Here is a 20229-nt window from a genome sequence, read left to right on the forward strand (position 1 = left end):
AGGGTATCAGCATCAGAATTACTGGCGAGGCAAGTTGGGACCGCTTGCCAGTGACCCGCAAATTCCCCAGTTGAAATTATGGACCTTTTCAGTCTTTCCAACTGGGAGAGAATGCACCCAAGAGCCCATCCAGACAAAAAGTCTGGCCAAAGTACTCCTGTAATCGCTCTCCCTGACAATGGCTCAGTTCACACTCCAGCAAGAGATTGCTCACCTATTACTGAGGTTGAAAAAATTGTTCTGATTGCCTGAAACAGGAAGCCTGGAACTGGATCACGCAATAAGAGGAACATAACAAGAGCTTCTCCTTTTTCTTGCGCCTCCTTTCTCTTGTAATGCTGTGATTAGCAGGACAGTTCATCACTCACAGAGATTCCAGCTACTCCAGAAACCATTAAGTGCACATGGGACAGACTTTGCCAGGCTTTGAGGCTGGATTTAGGCTAATGCACATTTGCCGTGAGCATGCCACGTCTGGACTTGGAAGCAGCAGAGTCCCAGAAGATTTGCCTACCTTAGAATCTGGCATCCCCAAACAGTGGACGAAAACAAGCAGTGTGGGCTGCAAGCAATGCTAGGTCCACCTTTCCTTTACACCACAATTAAAATTGGGAGACGGTGGAATCATTATGGCAGTGGAGACCACGTAAGAACACTTTATGCCTCAACTGCAGGGTGGCACTAACTGGCACAATGTGGCAACCTGGCCCTCTGGGAAACACCCCAACAAAACTTCACAACAAGCACACTCAGTGAGAAATAACTCCCAAACACCGGGTTGGAAACAGAGGTGATCCTAGGAAAGCAATACTGTACTTCAGCCAAGGCGTCAAACCAGCAGAAGCTTCTACAAACAGAAGGGGAGGGTGATTTATCCCCACCTCCCACCCACCCACCACCACCAAGCACAATTCCCAGGGGCACAGGAGATTACAAGAGGAACTGGCAAAGATCACCTCCCTCTCACCTTCCATTTGCAGGAGTTGAAAGCAACCTACTCATTACCTCCAACAGTGAAAGGCTGCATGGATTATCTCTCCCCCCTCCCCACAACCTTTGCAAATGGCAAGAGGAATCGCATGCATTTGTCAGAGTTGAGGGTTACAAGCTTGTTTCATAAAAAAGCAATCAAAGGAAAAGAGGAACTCGGGGCCAGGTGTAACTCTGAGGTGGTGTCCTCACAGGCCTGGTTCCAAGGTTATAAAAGAGGAAAGCAACAGCAATGAAGAAGTAACATTACCTCGGCTATCTCTTTGTACTTGCCATCCATGGAGGTGCGCAGGTCAACAGGAAAATGCTTCAGGCAGTGGGGAGGCCCCGGGAGGGAACGCGCAGGCTGCAACTGGCGGGACCGCGGCCCTCCGTGGATCTCTGTGGAAAATATGAGACAGCAGTCAGGGAGATGAGAGAAAGCCACGACCCTGATCAGAACAATTCAAGGGAAGAGGAGAAATTTAATCAAACACAGCCTTTATCAGTTCTCTCCAACCTGGTGCCCTCTAGATGTTCTGGACTATGATTTCCATCAGTCCCAGTCGGCAGCGGCTAGTAATTCTGCCTGGATCAAAACGGAGAACTGCCGTAGGACAGTCCTGCTTTCCAAGAAACATCTGCAAAAGGTTTCTGCAGATTAGCAGACACCCCACCACCATCATTTCGTTTGAGAAACTGCTAAAACACTTGGCTTTACCATCACTCCCTTCTCACTCCACATCATGCATTTGAAGGAAGCAGGTTGTGGCTGCTCGTACTGTAATTAACAAACAAACAACTTTATTACCCTGCCTTCACCCTAAAGTCCCAGGGGTGGGCTACATTGATTAAAATTACATCAGAAGTTTTTAAAACTTACAATAAAAAATGCAACCACACCCACAAATAGAGTGGGTCCTGAAAATATACATCTCAGGTGTCAAGGCCAGGGAAAAGGGGTGATAAGATGATGATACTATAAAAGGTAAAGGACCCCTGGGTGTTAAGTCCAGTCAAAGGCGACTATGGGGTCATGGCGCTCATCTCTCTTTCAGGCCGAGGGAGCCGGCGTTTGTCCAGGTCATGTGGCCAGCATGACTAAACCATTTCTGGCGCTATGGAACACCGTGATGGAAGCCAGAGCGCACGGAAATGTCCTTTACCTTCCCGCCGCAGCGGTACCTATTTATCTACTTGCACTGGCGTGCTTTTGAACTGCTAGGCAGGAGCTGGGACAGAACAATGGGAGCTTACCCCGTCGCAGGGATTTGAACCGGCAACCTTCCAATCGGCAAGCCCAAGAGGCTCAGTGGTTTAAACCACAGTGCCACCCACGTCATATATAAGCCAATGTACTAATTCTACACTCTTTCCATCCTTTTGCTTCAGGAAGTGGCTCAGGAATGTATTCAAGCTAAGATGTTAGAGCAACTGGTGCACACAGAAATGGCAAGCACATACTACCTCTGCTGAACCTCACCATCCTTCAAAGGAAAACTAAACTGCCAAGTTCACTTTCTGGCAATCCTTCCCAAAAGCCTTTTTCACATCTGTGCACACTGAAAAGTATGAAGCTGCTAGAACTCAGACTGGCCCAGGGCATCAACAGAGCGAAGATGCTACTGAAAATTGACATTAGAAACAGAACTAGTCTTGTGGCACCTTAAAGACAGATGTGTTTATCATGGTGTGACCTACTCTGGATTAGTCACCAGATGCAACAAAAGAAAAATAACAGAAACAGAGCAACTCTGATTGCCGCTCGTAATCCATCCCTTACCATGTCCAATGAATGGCAGCTATTGACAAAAAGCAGGAAATCCTCTGTGAAATATGCCCAATTTTATGCTGTTTTCTGGTCTCTGTTAACATAGCCCAGTTCCTGAGCTATATTTACCAGTTCCAACAAGAGCCCACCATTTAAAATAAAAGGAAATGGCACAAGCACTATTTGATCCATTGGTTCACCATCCACCCCCAAGGGTCGCTCAAAGCCCACACTCAAATTACCAGCTGCCAGCCTGTGTCACAGGGCCCCAGACCTTGCAAATGCCCAAGAACTATCTTATGATCCACCCGCCTCTGTTTGCCATTTTCAGCTGCTCTGATACCAGGGACAAGGGTTGGGTCTGGAAGCCACCGTTATATTGGCATTATGAGAAGAGTTCCCAGACATCTCCTTCTATGCCTGGCCATTCATTTCCTGAATATGTAGTCACATATTAATTTTGGCAGATTACATAATATGCACAATTGTTGCTTTATTCAAGCTCACAACAGCCATGCAAAATAAGCCACTCCTACTCCCATTGAACAGATGCAGGATTGAAGGCGAGACCTCCTCAAGGGAAGCGACTGTATGTTCCTGGCCCAGCAGGGATTTAAGGTCGGACTCTGGATAGGCAACCAGCATATGCTATTCATCTGGACCCCACCATGTCTCTCAAACGTCCGTTCTCAAAGTGATCCAGCGACCTCAAAATACCGGAAATGCCACTGAGCTGTGGACCAGATCTCCTTTCAAATGGGGAAGAATCCCTTATCAACTGGCATCACCTTTTATTGGGCTTTTTCAATGCCATTCTTCCTAGCATTTGTGACAACCACAAACCACGTTGCAGATGGAGGACTCCAGCCCAGAGATGAAAATACTTACTGCCATGTTTAACAAGGAATTTCTGGCAGAGCCAGGAACTGACTATGCTAGCTAAAAATGAACAGATGCTATTGCTTTTCTTGAAGAACAAGGATGCAGAAACTGCGGCCCTGAGGATGTTGTTGGACTACAACTCTCACAACCCCTCACCAATGGGCATGCTGGCTATGGCTGATGAGAGCTGGAGTCCATGGAAGACCACACAGTCCCCATCCCTGCTGTAAAAAGCGAAGTCTCCTCACCATCATGCCCAGTTAAAAGGATCCCATTTCTCACCAGCTTCAAGACTCTAAGCATCCACTTTGAGGTTGAGAAGCACTAAAAACAAAAACAAAAAGGGGTATCCCATCCCTTCTAAAATTTTAAATTAGATGGTAAGGCTTGCCCCACCACTTGTCTGATGTAGAAATAATAATCAGCTTCCAGCCTGGAGACGAGTACCTTAAGTTGGCTTCCAGAGAGACTATTAAGGGGAATAACACATCCTTTGTTCTGTTAAAAGGAACCTGGCAGAGACACATTCTCTCTTGTTTGCGCCTGCAGAGGCTGAAGGCAAACACCATGGACCGATCAGCCAGACCCTACGCTGAGCCTCACAGGAGAAACTGCTCAAAGTCCATTTTATAGGGGTGACTGGCTTTCAGCTCTCAGGCCTTAACGTTCTAATGAGAGCAAATGCTTGCAGACCAGATCTTTCCTCCCTGCCGCTGCAGCAAGAGCACAACCACTCCTAGCTCCCCATGCAGAGCACAAGGGGAACAGATAATCAATACAAACAGCCCAACCACAACACTTTTGCTGACTGTTGGCCAAGATCTACCATGGAGTGGCCTCTCTGAAGCCACACAGGAATCCAGGGGTGACCCAACTTCCTACCTCTGCAGACTCTGGGGCAAAGCAAGTTGTGAAATAATACAGAGTCATAGGCAATTACTTTGTTCCCTTCTGCTAGAATCGACATGTCTTGACCTCAAAATTCCTAAAAATAAAGCAAGGTAAACAAAATAGACTCCTCAAGGGAAAGGGAGCGAAAGAATGTAGTTACTTGAGACATTTTTAAAGCAGATCAGAGTCCCAACTGCTGTGTGCTCAGTATGTGTTGTAGAATACACTACATTGGTCCATTACATATCTTGTTGTTTAGTTCTAACTTGTGACAAGGTTGCTCATAGATCTGTTTTTAATGTCTCCCAAGGATGCTTCACACACTACAGAAAATATGGGTTTTCTTTGCTCCTCTGCATGTCTCTGTGGTGCCTTTAAACCATAAGGTCTCCAAGTCCATGCCACCAATTTTTCACACATGTCTGCACCGTCCACACATTATAGTAGTCACCATGTGGACACAGTCAACAAACAAGAGCTCATTTCCCTCCGTAATAACCCAATGTAGGTGCCAAACTAGCAATCTTCTAACTCATGTGAATTCTTTCCTTTCCGTGGCTCATGTAGACATCTTGACTGGCACTAGCCATGGTTTGCAAACAAGCTTCCATCCCTGTTTGTGCTGCTGCAGATGTTAATGCTGCTGTGCCAGAGTCAAATCTAACCAGGTGAGTGAAGTTAATTCTTGAGGGTGAAAGTAAGGAAGGTGATGATGGACAAGAAAGGAGATGCAAACCTGCAGCACAGCTTTGATCACCTAACCATGGTTACATTTTCATTGGGTCGATTTGAAAAGCAGCTCTAAGCAAGACGTTTCACCTACTAAGTAGAGAATAATAAGCAACAGACTGGGGCGGGGGGCAAGGGAGGTTCAAAGGTACAAAGGAACATGACACCTCTAGCGGAACTGGACTATCGCCAACAGCTACTGGCAATTACATAAACTGATACTCTTGCATGCTGTCAATAGACAGGAAATCTACATAACTTGTGTGGTCAGCTATGTCACAAGTAAACACTACATGGCTTTGTCAGACCTTTTCTATTTAAAAGTTTCAGGTATTCATAGCCACACAAAAGGATTTGGCTCAGGAGCCAAAAGGATCCATTTCTAGGTACCATTTTCCAAGCCATACTGCTCCAAGTGACATTGCTGAATTAGGACTGGGGAGACCCAGGCTCAGATCCCATTTCAACCATCATGAAGTTCCGAGTGACCTGGGGCTAGTTATTCTCTCTCAGCCAGATTGAAGTCACAGGGTTGTTGTGTGGATAATGAGGTGGGGGGACCTCATCATGTATGCCACCCTGAGCTTTTGGATGAATAGGATAAAAGTGTCGAAATTAATCAATCAATCCACAGTCCCTGCAAACATTTTTTTATCACTGTAATGCCTCGTGTCCTTACTTCTTTTCCACTCTCTCTGTCATGCGATACATCACATTCCATTCTTTGAAGAGGATATCATAAGTACACACATTCATGAAAATTCATGGCTCACTTGCACAGCCCACACTAAATCACAGGATCTGGCATTCCCTCGGTTGAATCGTACAAGTCCTGTCTATAATTACTGACATCACCCACTACGCAAGGAATTCCATTTGTCTTCCCATCCAAACCAGCTATTGTCTATCTAGAGTCACTTTTCAACCCAACTCAGCTGGCCTGCAAGTACTGATTTCCTTTTCTTGTCAAGAGACAGAATATCTTCTAAATCGTATTTAATATCAGCAGAGTGTTCAAGTAAGTTTGTTACTGTCCATGAAAAAGTTGAAATTACTTTAGGCGAAGGGTGAAAGGCCAACAAGTGAGGATGGGTGGAAGATGTCTGATGGCACTGGAGGTGCTTGACTGGTGAGCAATCTGTCACTCACTGTTGCCCCTATAAATCGCTCAAGAATAAATACAAGATAGATTATTACTTTAGAGAAAATCTCCAGGTCAAATTGCCACAGAAGCTGCTTTATACAGAGTCAGACCACTGGTTTGTTGAGCTCAGTGTTGCCTACTCTACAATGATTAACAGTGACTCTCCAGACTTTCAGAGGAGACGACGTTGTCCAGCTCCACTGGGAAATACCAGGGATTGAATTTGGGATGTTCTGCAATGCAGAGTATGTACCCTACTATCTAGCTATGGCCCTTCCCAAAAGGTTGCCTGATCACAATCTAGAGATCCTGCCTGGGTCTAAACATCCCACAGCAACAGGAACACAAGGAGCTACCGCATTTCCCAGTCCATTCCTCCTCCAGATCCTGCATCCATCTTCATGTAGCAGTGTGGGAAAGGGGTAAGGGCAGATAAAAGTAACAGGCCAAAAAGAGCCAGAGGAGCTGTTTATGATCCTGTTGTTGCTGCCTTAAGAGTGTTCAAAAGAACAGGCAGGATCTCCAGGGCATCATCCGGCAATGAGACACGTGTGTTCCTACCCACCAGGGTCTAATAAAGCATTTCATAATTATATACCTGGAAACGTCATTTCTGAAATGATATGATTATTAGCTTTTCCCCATCTAGTGTTCTTAGCTGTTACATCTACAATAACCGGAATTCTTGTCGTGGGGGCACTTAAAACAGATGCTGATTCTGCCCCAAAAGCAGCTACACTGCAGTAGCTGGCAATATGCATTTTGTGCACTCAGATTTCCAGTGCTCATTCCTTCAGAACGAAACTTGTCACAGAAAAGGAAAAATTGGCCCTGCTGTCCTTAGCAGCCTATTCCCAGAAACCTCTGCACAACACATTCCAGTTTGTGGGGGAGGGGCCACTTATCTTAGTAGATGCTGAGCAAGTTTCACAAGTGTCACAACTACCCGACGAAAGGGTGACACAAGAGAAACCAGTCCCTTCGAGTTCATTCATATCCTGAGCTCACTGGAGACACGTGAGAACTCCATAACTACACAAAGGTCTCCCCCACCACCACCCCACGACGAAAGCTTGCAATGCCTGCTTTGCATCTGGCCCTCAGCGGGTCACCAAGGTACACACCACAAAGCAGAAGCATCAAGCCCTGTTCTAGGACAAGGAGGAGAGCATTGCCATCAACTGTCAAACCTGATTCAGAGTGTTTTTGCCTGCCTGATGCCCCAGAGGCTGACTACCCGCTCCATCACAGTGGCTTATGCAGAAGGAAGAAGTGTTTGCTTGGGTTCCCTCCCCCCCCCCGCCCACTGCCCCTCTCCCACTCCCAATCCAGGCACTGCCTGAATAGTCAAGCTCCACTGTGCCTTGCTAATGACCCTCACATGTCTCCCTAATGGGCTCCCTGTGCACAGTGCAAACAATCAATTCATTAGGAAAAAAACAGCAAGAGCTGGGGAACCGCCAGGCCAATTGCAGGGCTAAGCCTTGGCAGCCCCATCAAAGCCAGCATGTGTCTTCAGCTCATGAGGGGGGCAGCCAAGAACAGCTGCTCCTGTAGCTCCAATTGCTGGCTGGGCAACACCACGGATGGCAACACAGATTTCCTCAACCTTTCTTCCACTGCCACTAGCAGCTTTTGGATGTGCAGCAGTCTGGAGCCCCAGCTTTTGTTGGGCAGCCTCCCAACACCTGCCAGAACCAATGGGGGAGCATCACTTCCAGGCCCAAGCCCTCCATGGCAAAAATCCCCTTGTGACGTTGCAGCAAAAGTTTAGTGGGGTCAGCAGTGTAGCCTGCTCCTCCTACACTCAGATACCTAGGAGAAGTAAAGACAGGACATGGCTTCCCACACTTCGTCACATCATCATGCTTGGTTCTGAATCTGCAATGGTCTTCCCTTAAGTCAAGCTCTGGGCAAATGCTGAAGCTCCTCCACCAAGACTATAGCTGCGGATGCTGAGTCGGTCACATGCCCATATTGTGACACTTGTTATGCCACTCTTTTGGAAATCCTGAGCCTACTACACACAGAGCAGCAGAAATGTGGCTAATTCAGACATATGCCGATGCCGTAATATATAGCGACGGCTTCATTCACATGTATGTAATGGAGACACTTTATTGTGACATCTCGTTGGCGAGAGGTCACTAGGTGTTCCATCAATCCGACTCCAAGGACCAGATATTCATTTTTCCTTTATGCAATTTACCCCTTGGGGGTTTCCCACAAGCACTGGGGATGCAATTATGGTTAGTTTAATAGTGGCTTAAAGGCTTGCCCTGAGAAACTAGAAAGCTAGACTGTCTCTCAGTAGTCCTCTGTTGATCACTGAAATGCCTGTTCCGGCAACATGAGACAAGGTAGCACAGATAAATTGCCATGTGACTAGTTCCTTGGGGTGAAAAATTAGGCAGTTTTTATAGAATGTATTTCAATGAAATAGTGGAGCCTCTTCCAAACAGCTGTATTTTCACAAGTACTAGAAGATCACAGAAATATGCTTTAAAGAGTACTAATAAGTATCATAGTTCCCCGCCCCCCCCCATTTTTAATTTTATTGTACATAGTACATGCAGGTGGTTGTGACTAATGGCTATCAGATTTATACACATTTAATTAATTAAAGTACGTGTGGCTTTGTTTGTTTTTAAACTCCCTTTCTCACAAGAAGCCTTGCACCACCAAAATACTAAAACAGTGTGCAAGGGATAGAAGTCCTGCATTTTTTGTGGGTATCATCGCAACAACTTCTCATCACAAGGAATCCAAACTCTTGCAATGCATCTGAGAACATGATAGGGATAAAAACAACTGCAAAAGAAGCTGTCATCATTACCCACTTCCCCCACTCCCCAAGACAGACATTTCAGCATCTGCACCAGGATAGCCAGTGGAGGTCCCCTTCAGTGATGAGCTGTCAGCTAGCCCAGCTTCAGAGAATTGCCAGAGGTTTACACACAGAGACACACAACACCTCCCACTCCCCGGAAAAAAAGAAACCTCAAGCCTCAATCAATACAGGAATACCTTGCCAGTGCTCCTGCTCTAACTTTCAGGGATTTGCCTTCTGCGGCAGCCTGAGCAAATCACCCCTCTCTTTTACGTTGAGTGCCACATGCCCATCTCACGTCAAAGGCTTTTAAATCGCATGCCCCTTAACAACACAGCATTGCAACTCCAGCCCATTAAATAGAACAGGCAGGCTTCACTTTATCCTTCAAGCATCTCAGAACTCCTGATTAATACGAGCAGCTGCAACTCAAAACCATCCAGCCCCAGAGGGGAGAAAGGAAAAGACATTTCCAAACACTTACAGATCCGGCAGTCTTAAGGGCCTCACTAAGCCTCTGCCTTTTCTCCACCTGGAAACCAAGATGCTGGCAGGCTAGGCAAGGAGCATCCCATCACCTTCTGCCCCCTGAGCGTGGACCAAAAAGCCTCCAAGGTACCCTTGGGGGAGGCAGAGTGCCCACAAGAAGGCAACGAGGACGAAGCAGACAGAGGTGCCTGCTGCCGCTGCTCTTGCCGGTGTTTCGCAGCCTCCTCTCTGAGAGCTGCAGTCCCACAGGATTCCAGCTCCAGAGCCGGCTTGGGCTGTACCAACCGTAGCTACATGGGGGGAGAGGGAGGAGACAAAAAATATATGACAGTCTCTTCCAAGAGGCAGGCAGAGCCAGACAGGCAAAGAGAAGCCACCCTCCGCCACCAGTGGCCACGCAGCAGAGCTAACTCCTGGCCTCAAAGTAAGGAGGAGTTAACCCCTAACGTGCCAGCCACAGCTGCAGACGTGTATCCCAGCGCCCGCCCCCATCTCTCTCTGAAAGTAAGCAATGGCAGAGATCTACCCACACACAAAAGCACAGAGCACCACATACTGGTCGTTCATGCTGTAAGAAAAGGGGGAAATCGAACAAAAGCTAACTCAACTTTAAGAGTGTGTTTTCATTATGTACTGGTATAATAAGGCACAAGAACACTCCAAGCCACATACTTTGTAGGGAATACATTGAGATTCTTATTTGGTTAAGCTCAACGTTGTTGTTATTATTGCCCCTCTCTGTTTTTGTTTCACATTGTCTCTGTATGATTTTAAAACAGAATATATCATATTCCATGGGTGGGGGGGCAAACAGAGGGGTGTCTTGTGCTCCCCCCATCTTTTTCCCACTAAAGGCTATGAGGAGTCTGGTAAACATACACACAAATTCCATCCAGCAGTCAGTTTGCAAGGTGTGATTACCTGTCCCTCTCAAACATTAAACCCCACTCGGCTAGAATCTGAGGGAGGGCGCTCCCCTTTGCCCAATTTCTCCTGCACCAGTCTGGAAAATATTACTTTTCTGCTATCTGTAGCAGATTGTCTCTATCTGGCTCACAGACCATCCAGCTCTAACCATTAGGAATCGTTACTTCCCAAATGGCACATTCTAGCCCTTACGGCACAAACTCCATTGCTGGCATCACCCAGGTGTGTTAAGACAACTCCAAGCCAGATCTCGTTTGGTTCCAAGGTAAGGAGAGGAAGTGGAAGAATCGAAGCTGTGCTGCATACTGGACTGCAGCTCAGTGGTGACGGGGATGGAGGTTGTCTTGGCAGAAGCCGCCTATAAGCTTTGTCTCCAAGCGCTGCAGCCGCTGGTTAATTAAGAACAATAAATGGCCTATGAGAAGCAGCTGTCCTTTCCTGATCCCGCAGGACGTAACGGAGGTGCCTGTGCTCAGAGTCTGCTGTCACCAAGATGAAGGGCCTCAGGGGTGACAGTGATGGGCATGTCATTCCTCAGTCTCGATCCTTCGAAGACAGACTGGCAGCAGGTTTTGGAAGCCTGCCCAGTGATCGCTCTCTTTCTGAGGAAGGCAGTGGCAGCAGCGGCAGCAGCAGCAGTGCCCCAATGTTGCTTACACAGATTTTCTCCAGTTCTCAACAATCTGGCCAAGGATCCCACACCTCTTGTTGAGAGAGCCAAATCCAACCCAATGCGGTACTTGCTCACAAAGCCCTTAAGTGAAATGTGTTTTCAGGGATGGCACTATAGCAGCCAAGCCCCAAATCCCCAGAGGCAAGCTCCAGGCTGAACTGCTCAAAACTGGGTTTTGAAACCCATGGAGGTAAACTTCATTATTTCCACATCTGGGAGGAGTCAGCCTTTCACTGTGGCAGCACCTTTGGAACTCCCTGCCTATTGACATTAGGTAGGCACCCTCACTATACCATTTCACACACCAGCTAGTTTCTTTGTTTCAGCAAGCCTACCCAGATATAGTGTTGTGTATGCACTTGTTTCTAAAATAAAAACAAAAATGCTGCTCTTATCGGTGTATTGTTGTCAATTATTTTATTATACCTAGATTAAATATTTTCCATAATTAAGCAGTTTTGTATTGCTTTCCGAAATAAAATAAAACTATTTTTGTAGTGGGTGGACGCGGGTGGCGCTGTGGGTAAAACCTCAGTGCCTAGGGCTTGCCAATCGCATGGTCGGTGGTTCGAATCCCCGCGGTGGGGTGAGCTCCCATCTTTCGGTCCCAGCTCCTGCCCACCTAGCAGTTTGAAAGCACCCTTAAGAGCAAGTAGATAAATAGGTACCGCTTTATAGCGGGAAGGTAAACGGCGTTTCCGTGTGCTGCGCTGGTGCTGGCTCGCCAGAGCAGCTTCGTCACGCTGGCCACGTGACCCGGAAGTGTCTCCGGACAGCACTGGCCCCCGGCCTCTTAAGTGAGATGGGCGCACAACCCTAGAGTCGGACACGACTAGCCCGTACGGGCAGGGGTACCTTTACCTTTACTTATTTTTGTAGGTATATAGCTTTCTTTCAAATGAATATGGGGTGTGTGTGGAGAACTACAGATCAGCAGCCAAGCCTTTGAGGAGATTGACACCTAAAGACTGGCATCAATCCCTTTCAAAATAGAATGGCTAATACCTTTTTCCTATCAATATTGTTATGTCCACAGGTGAGAAACACCTGTATTTTCAATAATAAATAATATATATCAGTTATTGGGGTTGCAAGCAAATGAGGCAGATAAGAGAAATATGAAGCATGGGGATATATTTACACAGACCTTATACTCAGTGTTGGATGAATTTCAGCAGCTTGACAAAAACAGCCTTAGAGCCAGATGCTTGGAAGCAACAGAAGTACACTGAATAATAAGTCTGTGGGCCAGGGAGGAGGAGGAAGAGGAAGAGGCATTTAACTCCCTCTGTCAAACATTAGTCGCCTGTTTCTGGATTACTTGCATTGTGCAGATGACAAAATAAATCCCCGGAGAAATGATGGAAGCTGCATAAATGATGCCTTTTCCACAGTTGTTGTTGTTGTTGTTGCTTAGTAAAATTTGGAATTATTACTTGGTTTTGATTTGACAACAAAGTCACAGCCGGCAAATAAGAAGCATATGTGCAATATGACTGAAAGTTAAGCAAGATCTAAGACAGAATGTAAACAAAATGTAAACAATTAGTTCTTATCATCCAAGGAGAACAAAAATCAAAATACTATAGAAAACACTGTACTGTACTGAGTATTCAGTGAGATTCGCAAACACTTCTGTGCACTAGAACAGCACAAATCCAGCAAATGCATATGGCTGTCATTATCTAGGTGTAAATAAAGATGGTGGAGGAGAGAAAAAGCTAAGATCCTGCTGGTCTATCAGGTGGACTTGTGAGTGGCCTTAGGACAGGAGACCCAGCTTCAATCCTCAACTCTGCCTGCAGGTTTTAGCCTGTTGTCATGGAAATAATTTTATACCAACCAGGGAGAAAATAAAAAGATCCCACACAGGATAAAAGACAATAACAGTGTAAGCCTATACAGTGGTACCTCAGGTTAAGTACTTAATTTGTTCTGGAGGTCCGCTCTTAACCTGAAACTGTTCTTAACCTGAAGCACCACTTCAGCTAATGGGGCCTCCCGCTGCCGCCACGCCACCAGAACACGATTTCTGTTCTCATCCTGAAGCAAAGCTCTTAACCTGAGGTACTATTTCTGGGTTAGCGGAGTCTGTAACCTGAAGCGTATGTAACCTGAAGCGTCTGTAACCCGAGGTACCACTGTAAATATTTACTTAGAAGTAAGGCTCACTATTTTATATGGATGCTACTCCCTAGTAACCTTATTTCAGTAAGCCTAGGTTTTCTCTTCTGTTGGAAATACTATAGCTTTGGACTTCCTGCATCAAGCAGGTGGTTAGGCTAGATCAGGGGTAGGCAACCTAAGGCCTGGGGGCCGGATGTGGCCCAATCGCCTTCTAAATCCAGCCCGCAGAACGGTCTGGGAATCAGCATGTTTTTACATGAGTAGAATGTGTACCTTTATTTAAAATGCATCTCTGGGTTATTTTTGGGGCATAGGAATTTGTTCATTTCCCCCACCCCCAAATATAGTCCAGCGCACTACATGGTCTGAGGGACGGTGGACCGGCCCATGGCTGAAAAAGGTTGCTGACCCCTGGGCTAGATAGCTAAACCCTAGGGCAGCAGCCTAAAGAGGGTTGCAGTCATGCATACAAAAGGAGGGCAGGCAGCCTAGACCTCTGGAAATATAATTCTGATTTTAATCAAAAGGATCTGTCATTCTTTGCCTCCCTCTTAAAATCTTCTGTTCAAGACAATTTTCTCAGATCACACAACTGACACAAGGTGCACACTCTGCAGGAGTTTCCAACACTGCACTGGGAAATCTCCCTTTGAAAACTGTGCTGTGCTTTGTACATCTGCTGAGAGTAACAGAGGGAGAGTTAACAAGAGGCACACACTGGAGTTGCACTATATTCTGCCACACTTAGCATAGGAACGTAGTGGGCTCCTGGAGAAGAAGGGGAGCTTTCCATCATTCCCACCTGCAAGCTCAAAACGTTTTGCAGGCTAGTAACTTTTGTGGGCTTATTTGCAAGGCTGGTTCAGTGGTTTTGTCACCACACCCTAGAGAGAATTCTTCTTCCAAACAGCAGCTCTTCAACATCTGGCTTAGACCACAGGTTATTGTGTATCCATGACTATTTATAGGTTTATTACTCGAGTTTCATTTATTTATTTTTACCTGAATTAGTTGGACGGGGGGGACGACACTTTTTAACTGCTACAGAACTAAAAATAGAGAGCACAAACTCAACTGACCAGTAGTGACTCAACAATAACTAAAATACCCTGCTAAACAATGAACAACTATATGCTTGCTCCATGTGGCTTTGCTTCTAAGTAGTCCCCATTTTCTGTACTGTAGTTAAAAGCAAGAGGTCAAGGGCTTTACATATGTTACTCTGTTGCAGCAGAAAACACTCTTCTTTACTGGCTTTTAGGAAGGGTGCAAAGCAGTGCTTTTTCTGGGGGTACTCAATGGTATGCAGAACCAGCACCTTTCCCCCAAATGTTCAAAGTGTGGCACTTACTGTAACAACTTCATGGTGACTACCAGCACCTGTTTTTCTATTTGAAAAAGCACTGGTGCCAAGGCAATACCTCTTTCACCTAGTTTTTAATTTCAATAGATAGTTCACTGTTATTTTTCTATACAACCCCTGTTCTTCACTATTATAATGTTTTGCTCATTTTTACTATATTTTAATATTCGCTGTGGGCTGCTTTGAGTTATGGAAAGGCAGCTTAAAACAGTTTTAAATAAGTTTTAAAAAGACAAAAACGGGTGGAGGAAACATCAGGAAATTCACTCACAAAAGGTTAGAATTCAACTTAAGGTTGCTGCACAACAGAACTGCGCTGTAAGATTTCTAAAGAAAACAAAAGCAGCATTGCCATCCTTTTACTGCAGATTTAGCAATAGAGTAATTTTGAAATGCTCTCACACACACATAAATACACATAAATGCTCTCTCTCACACACATAAACACACATAAATGCTCTCTCACACACACATAAACACTCTCTCTCCCACACTTCCCAGATCCCTCCACATGGCATGAAATGTTCTTTTAAAACATACATTTCCCTCCATTTCCTGCCTTTGACTGCTGTACCACCACTCACAATCCCATGCTTGGAACCCCCAAATCCTGCCCTTGCTCAATATGCCAAAGCATCTCCTCTTGGATCCCCATTACCTTATTTCCCAGGTCCTTATTAGCACCGTCTAATAAGTTTGGTCCCCAACTTGTCTCATCTTTTCTAGCAGTCACTTCTCATTTGAAGCCTGGGGAAGATTCTCACCTTCTGCACGCCAGTCCTCTTCTCCACTGTTTAGCCTGAGGTTATTACCACCAGGATTCATAGCTAAAGAAGCATCCCCTGGTTGTTATGTGACTGTAATATTTGCTTTTGAGAAATGTTTTTAGGTCACACAGTATGATCATCCTGTTCTAGGAATTTTACTCCCATGAGGACCACAAGAGTAAATATGATTATGTTCTCAGGATTTTCTCCCAAGAGGACTAGTCAATATTATTTGTATTATTTTTTTTTAAAAAATGAGATTCTCAAAATATTCTGCCTGCCCAAAGGAAACTAAGGCAAGAGGCATGATCAGTTTGCTATTTAACATTTCCCTGTTGCCTCAGATACATAGACTTAAAGGTAAATAGTGGCTAGGAGATCTCTATCAAGCTCTAATTTTGCTGGTTATAAGTACACGCTCTCTCTTTTTCTCTCTCGCTATATATATTTGTGGGCAGCTATAACCCTTCCATCCTGTTTCTCCAATATTCCCTATACTTTTCAAAATAACATGTATCTCAAAAAACAACAACAGTAGTAAGTTTATTTTCCTTGTATTTCATGCTTTCCTCCCAAAGAACAAATATTATTACAGTAAGGAAAACAGCAACAACAAAACCATCTGTCCCGTACATGCACAGAGCTCCACTACCTCACAGCTTTAGGGGACAAAGGTGGGTCATTTAACAAAGGAAAGCTGACTGCAGTGGTTAGAGTGAAAGACTCAGCAGATTTGAATGCAAACCTTTGCCATACCCTGTTTCTATGTGATCCTGGACAAGTCAAGGACAGGACAATTCCCAAATTGCTCCAAAGTGAATGCAATTAAGTTTCACTGATGGATAAAAAAGACTGAGCATGGGGACAGGGACAGCAGTTGTGCTGCACAGACTCTACTACACAGTTACGTCCAAGGGCTGTATGCACTTCTGTTGGTTTTTTTTAAAAGATTCCAAATTCTACACTAAAATAATCTTGAAAAGCCAACTGCTGCAATTAAAATATATGGAAATGTGAACCGTTTTGCTCAGTTTGAACACTGTGGTCTGAATACCAAAATGATGTTTCTGAAGACTGATGGGGGGGGGGAAATGCTGTGAGAAATGAAGGGTATTGAAACAAAATAAGGAGGAAATGATGCAAAGCTGTTTAGGGCACTAAAGTACCAACTCCTTGAAACTGGAAATCCTGAAGCAGGAATAGAGACCCTGTGACCCTCTAGATGTTGCTAGACTCCATCTCCCACCATTCCATTTGGCCTTGACAGCTGTCAGACTCAGGGATGACAGGAGCTGTAGTCCAGCAACATCTGGAATGTCTCCAGGCCTAGGCTAAAAAAACAGGCTTTTTAAAAAATTAAAGTGAAAACTAAGGTCATCGGCAAATCAGGATTTGCACCTTCTATCAGATCTTGTGCTTGTGTGACATTTTATAGACGTGCACAACACCATACACAGCCCTGCCATTATTCCTCCTATGAGGAGGGGGGGAAACTGGAATTGTAAGGGTACCATTACAGATGAGAAAATAACTGAAACCAAGTCTGGCATTTTGCGAGCTGTTTTTAAATGTGACACCCTAAGCAGCCAGGCACGCCTCGCTGTCACTTAACAATGGTCTTGGCTGTGCAGAAGTATTTTACTTCCAGTTGCAATGTGGTAATAATGATATTCTCTCAAGTACTAGAGAACATAGGAAGAAGCATGCTGTTTCTTTCAGAGCTTACTTCCACAAATGCTCAAAGGGCCTAGAGATTCTGCCCACACACACACACCCCTTGAAACAAAGGTAGGGCAGAAAAAGATGCAATGTCTATCTCACACTCTGAAGAGCACTGGCAAAATCATTTGATTTGCACTCAGACAGGCTGGTGTAATGTAATGAAGTGTTTTGTGTCAGCTTAAAAACTATCGGCAGGGACGCAGGTGGCGCTGTGGGTTAAACCACAGAGCCTAGGGCTTGCCGATCAGAAGGTTGGCGGTTCGAATCCCCGCAATGGCGTGAGCTCCCGTTGCTTGGCCCCTGCTCCTGCCAACCTAGCAGTTCGAAAGCACAACAAAGTGCAAGTAGATAAATAGGTACCGCTCCGGCGGGAAGGTAAACGGCGTTTCCGTGCACTGCTCTGGTTTGCCAGAAGCGGCTTAGTCATGCTCGCCACATGACCCGGAAGCTGTACGCCGGCTCCCTCAGCCAGTAAAGCAAGATGAGCGCCACAACCCCAGAGTCAGCCACGACTGGACCTAATGGTCAGGGGTCCCTTTACCTTAAAAACTATCTGCACCGTACAGAGAACAATGTGACAGAAGCCAGTCCCAACACACTTCTGACTACAGATGTTTTTCAAAAAACGGTTAGACAACTTCATGGAGGAGAAGGCTATCAATGGCTACTAGCCATCAGGGGTATGTTCCACTTCTGCTAGCAGAGGCAACATGCCTCAGAATACCAGTTGCGGGAAGTGACAATAGGGGAGAGTGCTGTTACACTCAGGTCCTGCTTGTTGGCTTCCCATAAGCATCTGGTTGGCCGCTGTGAGAACAGGATGCTGGACTAGATGAGCACCCTCTTCTTACATTTATATGTGGGATAACTCAGATTGTTAATGTCACCATCACATAAGCAGTGAAAGGAAGACACCAAAGCTTACTCCCTCGTGTGCTGGTGTATGATATATCGGGAGTTTTCTTAATTAATATACAGCAAAGGCAAGCTACAAAGATTTTCTTAAAAACAAATCCTAGATCTGTCCTCCTTTCAGTAGCAGTAGCAGCAGCGTCTGATGGAGAATGGATGAAGCCGCCTCAGCTGCAACACTGGGATGGATAGCTCTCCAGGCTAGTCTGTCTTCTTAACATTCCAGAGGAATTCTATAGAATCGGGATAAGAGAATCCTGTCCATTTACTACAGGGATGGGGATAGAAGGCAAACCCAAGGAACATCGGAAACTGCCTTACACCAAGTCAGAACATTGGTCCATCTAGCTCAATACTGTCAACACTGACTGGCAGCTCCCCAGGGTTTCAGACTAACAGTCTTTCCCAGCTTTAACAGGGGATGCTGGGGATTGAACCTGGGACTTTCTACATGCAAAGCAAGTGCTCCCCAATGGAAGCTCTTGCTATTTTCATTATGTGCTTGGGTGCCCAAAACCTCATGGTAAGAATCAAGTGGGGAATAAAAGGAACAGCCTAGAACAGCATTATTAATTATTATGGTACTGGCCACAAATGCTCAGTCAAGAGCCAGTAAAAGAAAAAAGAGTCCTTAGAATGCAGTTCAGGAAGAATTAAGACTCGGGCTACTAGGAATGCTGTATTTTAGGGAAAGCATTACTGGATAGTTTTTTGAGGCAAAAACCCCATTCACGCCCCTCGTCTCCAGCCTAAATAAAGGAAAGACTATGAAGTGCCTGCAATAATTCCAAAGTGTCCAATGTTTGCAAGCCTAGGCAATCTAGATGGTAAACATTTTAGGAATATAAAACAAACAAACAAAAAGAGGAAAACAATGTGTAAATATATGTATTTCTTTTATCAATAAACAACCATTCAATTCAGGCACCTTATCATTAACATGATTCCCATTCTCAAATATATATACCTCTGTGCTTATGCACATCACAAGCTTATCTAACCCATCAACAACAATCTGTATGCACATATTGCACAGCTACACTATATGTATGTTCTGTATCAGCTCCTGGGCACTCATAGCTCCAAATGAAGAGAGCCCAGGAGCTGATAAGGATACAAGAAAGACAGCCATATGGAGCAGCAGCCTGCTTCAGTAGGAGCGAATGCCACGTACCCTATCCTGCAGTTGCAGTTCCTACATACCCACACACTGCAGATGTACTCCCACATGAAGGAGGGTGTGCTTTTTATGCGCAAAGACTCCCATGCTTCCTACAAAAGACATATCTAACCCAAGAGGTAAAATACTCAAAGTAAAACTGTCAAACTTGGGAATATACCTTCTCTCCAGTTCTCACAAATAACCTGTAAAGCACTGCAGATACTGGCCCACTTACCTCAAATTAAGCAACAAGGTAGAAGCCAAGAAAGGAAAAGTACAGACAGTGCTGAACTTCTCAGAAAAGGGGATCCAGGGTTTACACATACCTAGCCATACTCCATGGCTGGAGGTGGCTCACTAGAAATGGCATGCTCTCTGCACATGCTCAGAAGAAAATTGAGCATTACTATTTTGCATTCACCACACCAAATTTCTGGCAAGCTGTGATTAAAAGTAAGCCTGAATCTAAGGAACTAGGAAAGATGAGGCAAGATATCTTTCAGATGTGTTGTATTACACAGGAAATTCACAGTTCTTACTATGTTTTTTGTGGGCAATCTAAACATCCTCCCCTTAGCTGGCGCATCTGGTGGGAAGGGGGCAGATCTAAATGCCTTTCCCCCAGCTAGCATGTCAGTTGTAATAAAAAATCTAATTACAGAAAGGTAGCCGTGTTGGTCTGCCATAATTTTTTTGTTTTAAAAAATTTAAGACATAATTAGAAGGAATCCCAGGTATTGCTGCCTTCCAAAGGCTTGTATACAGAATAACAAAAACAAAACACCCAAACCCAACAAACAAACAAACAAACAAACAAACACAGAGTATAACTATATTATCCTAATCAACAACAGCTTTAAATCCAGCATTC

At 45.1% G+C, this 20229-nt stretch overlaps 1 protein-coding gene across 4 annotated transcripts in view; it reads right to left on the bottom strand.

Annotated features, from left to right (window-relative positions):
• The window catches only part of AMPD2 (adenosine monophosphate deaminase 2), a 48995-nt gene that overhangs the window by 25696 nt on the left and 3070 nt on the right, over positions 1-20229 (bottom strand). For 3 of the 4 annotated variants that reach the window (XM_053392829.1, XM_053392828.1, XM_053392830.1), the window contains exon 2: positions 1241-1371. In XM_053392829.1, coding sequence (XP_053248804.1) covers positions 1241-1371 — 131 coding nt within the window. Of the gene's footprint in view, positions 1-1240; positions 1372-9700; positions 9942-20229 lie in introns of those variants that run through there. The other variant, XM_053392831.1, reaches the window with a different exon arrangement.

This window comes from Podarcis raffonei, chromosome 6 (genome assembly GCF_027172205.1).
Source record: "Podarcis raffonei isolate rPodRaf1 chromosome 6, rPodRaf1.pri, whole genome shotgun sequence".
NCBI classification, from domain to species: Eukaryota; Metazoa; Chordata; class Lepidosauria; order Squamata; family Lacertidae; genus Podarcis; species Podarcis raffonei.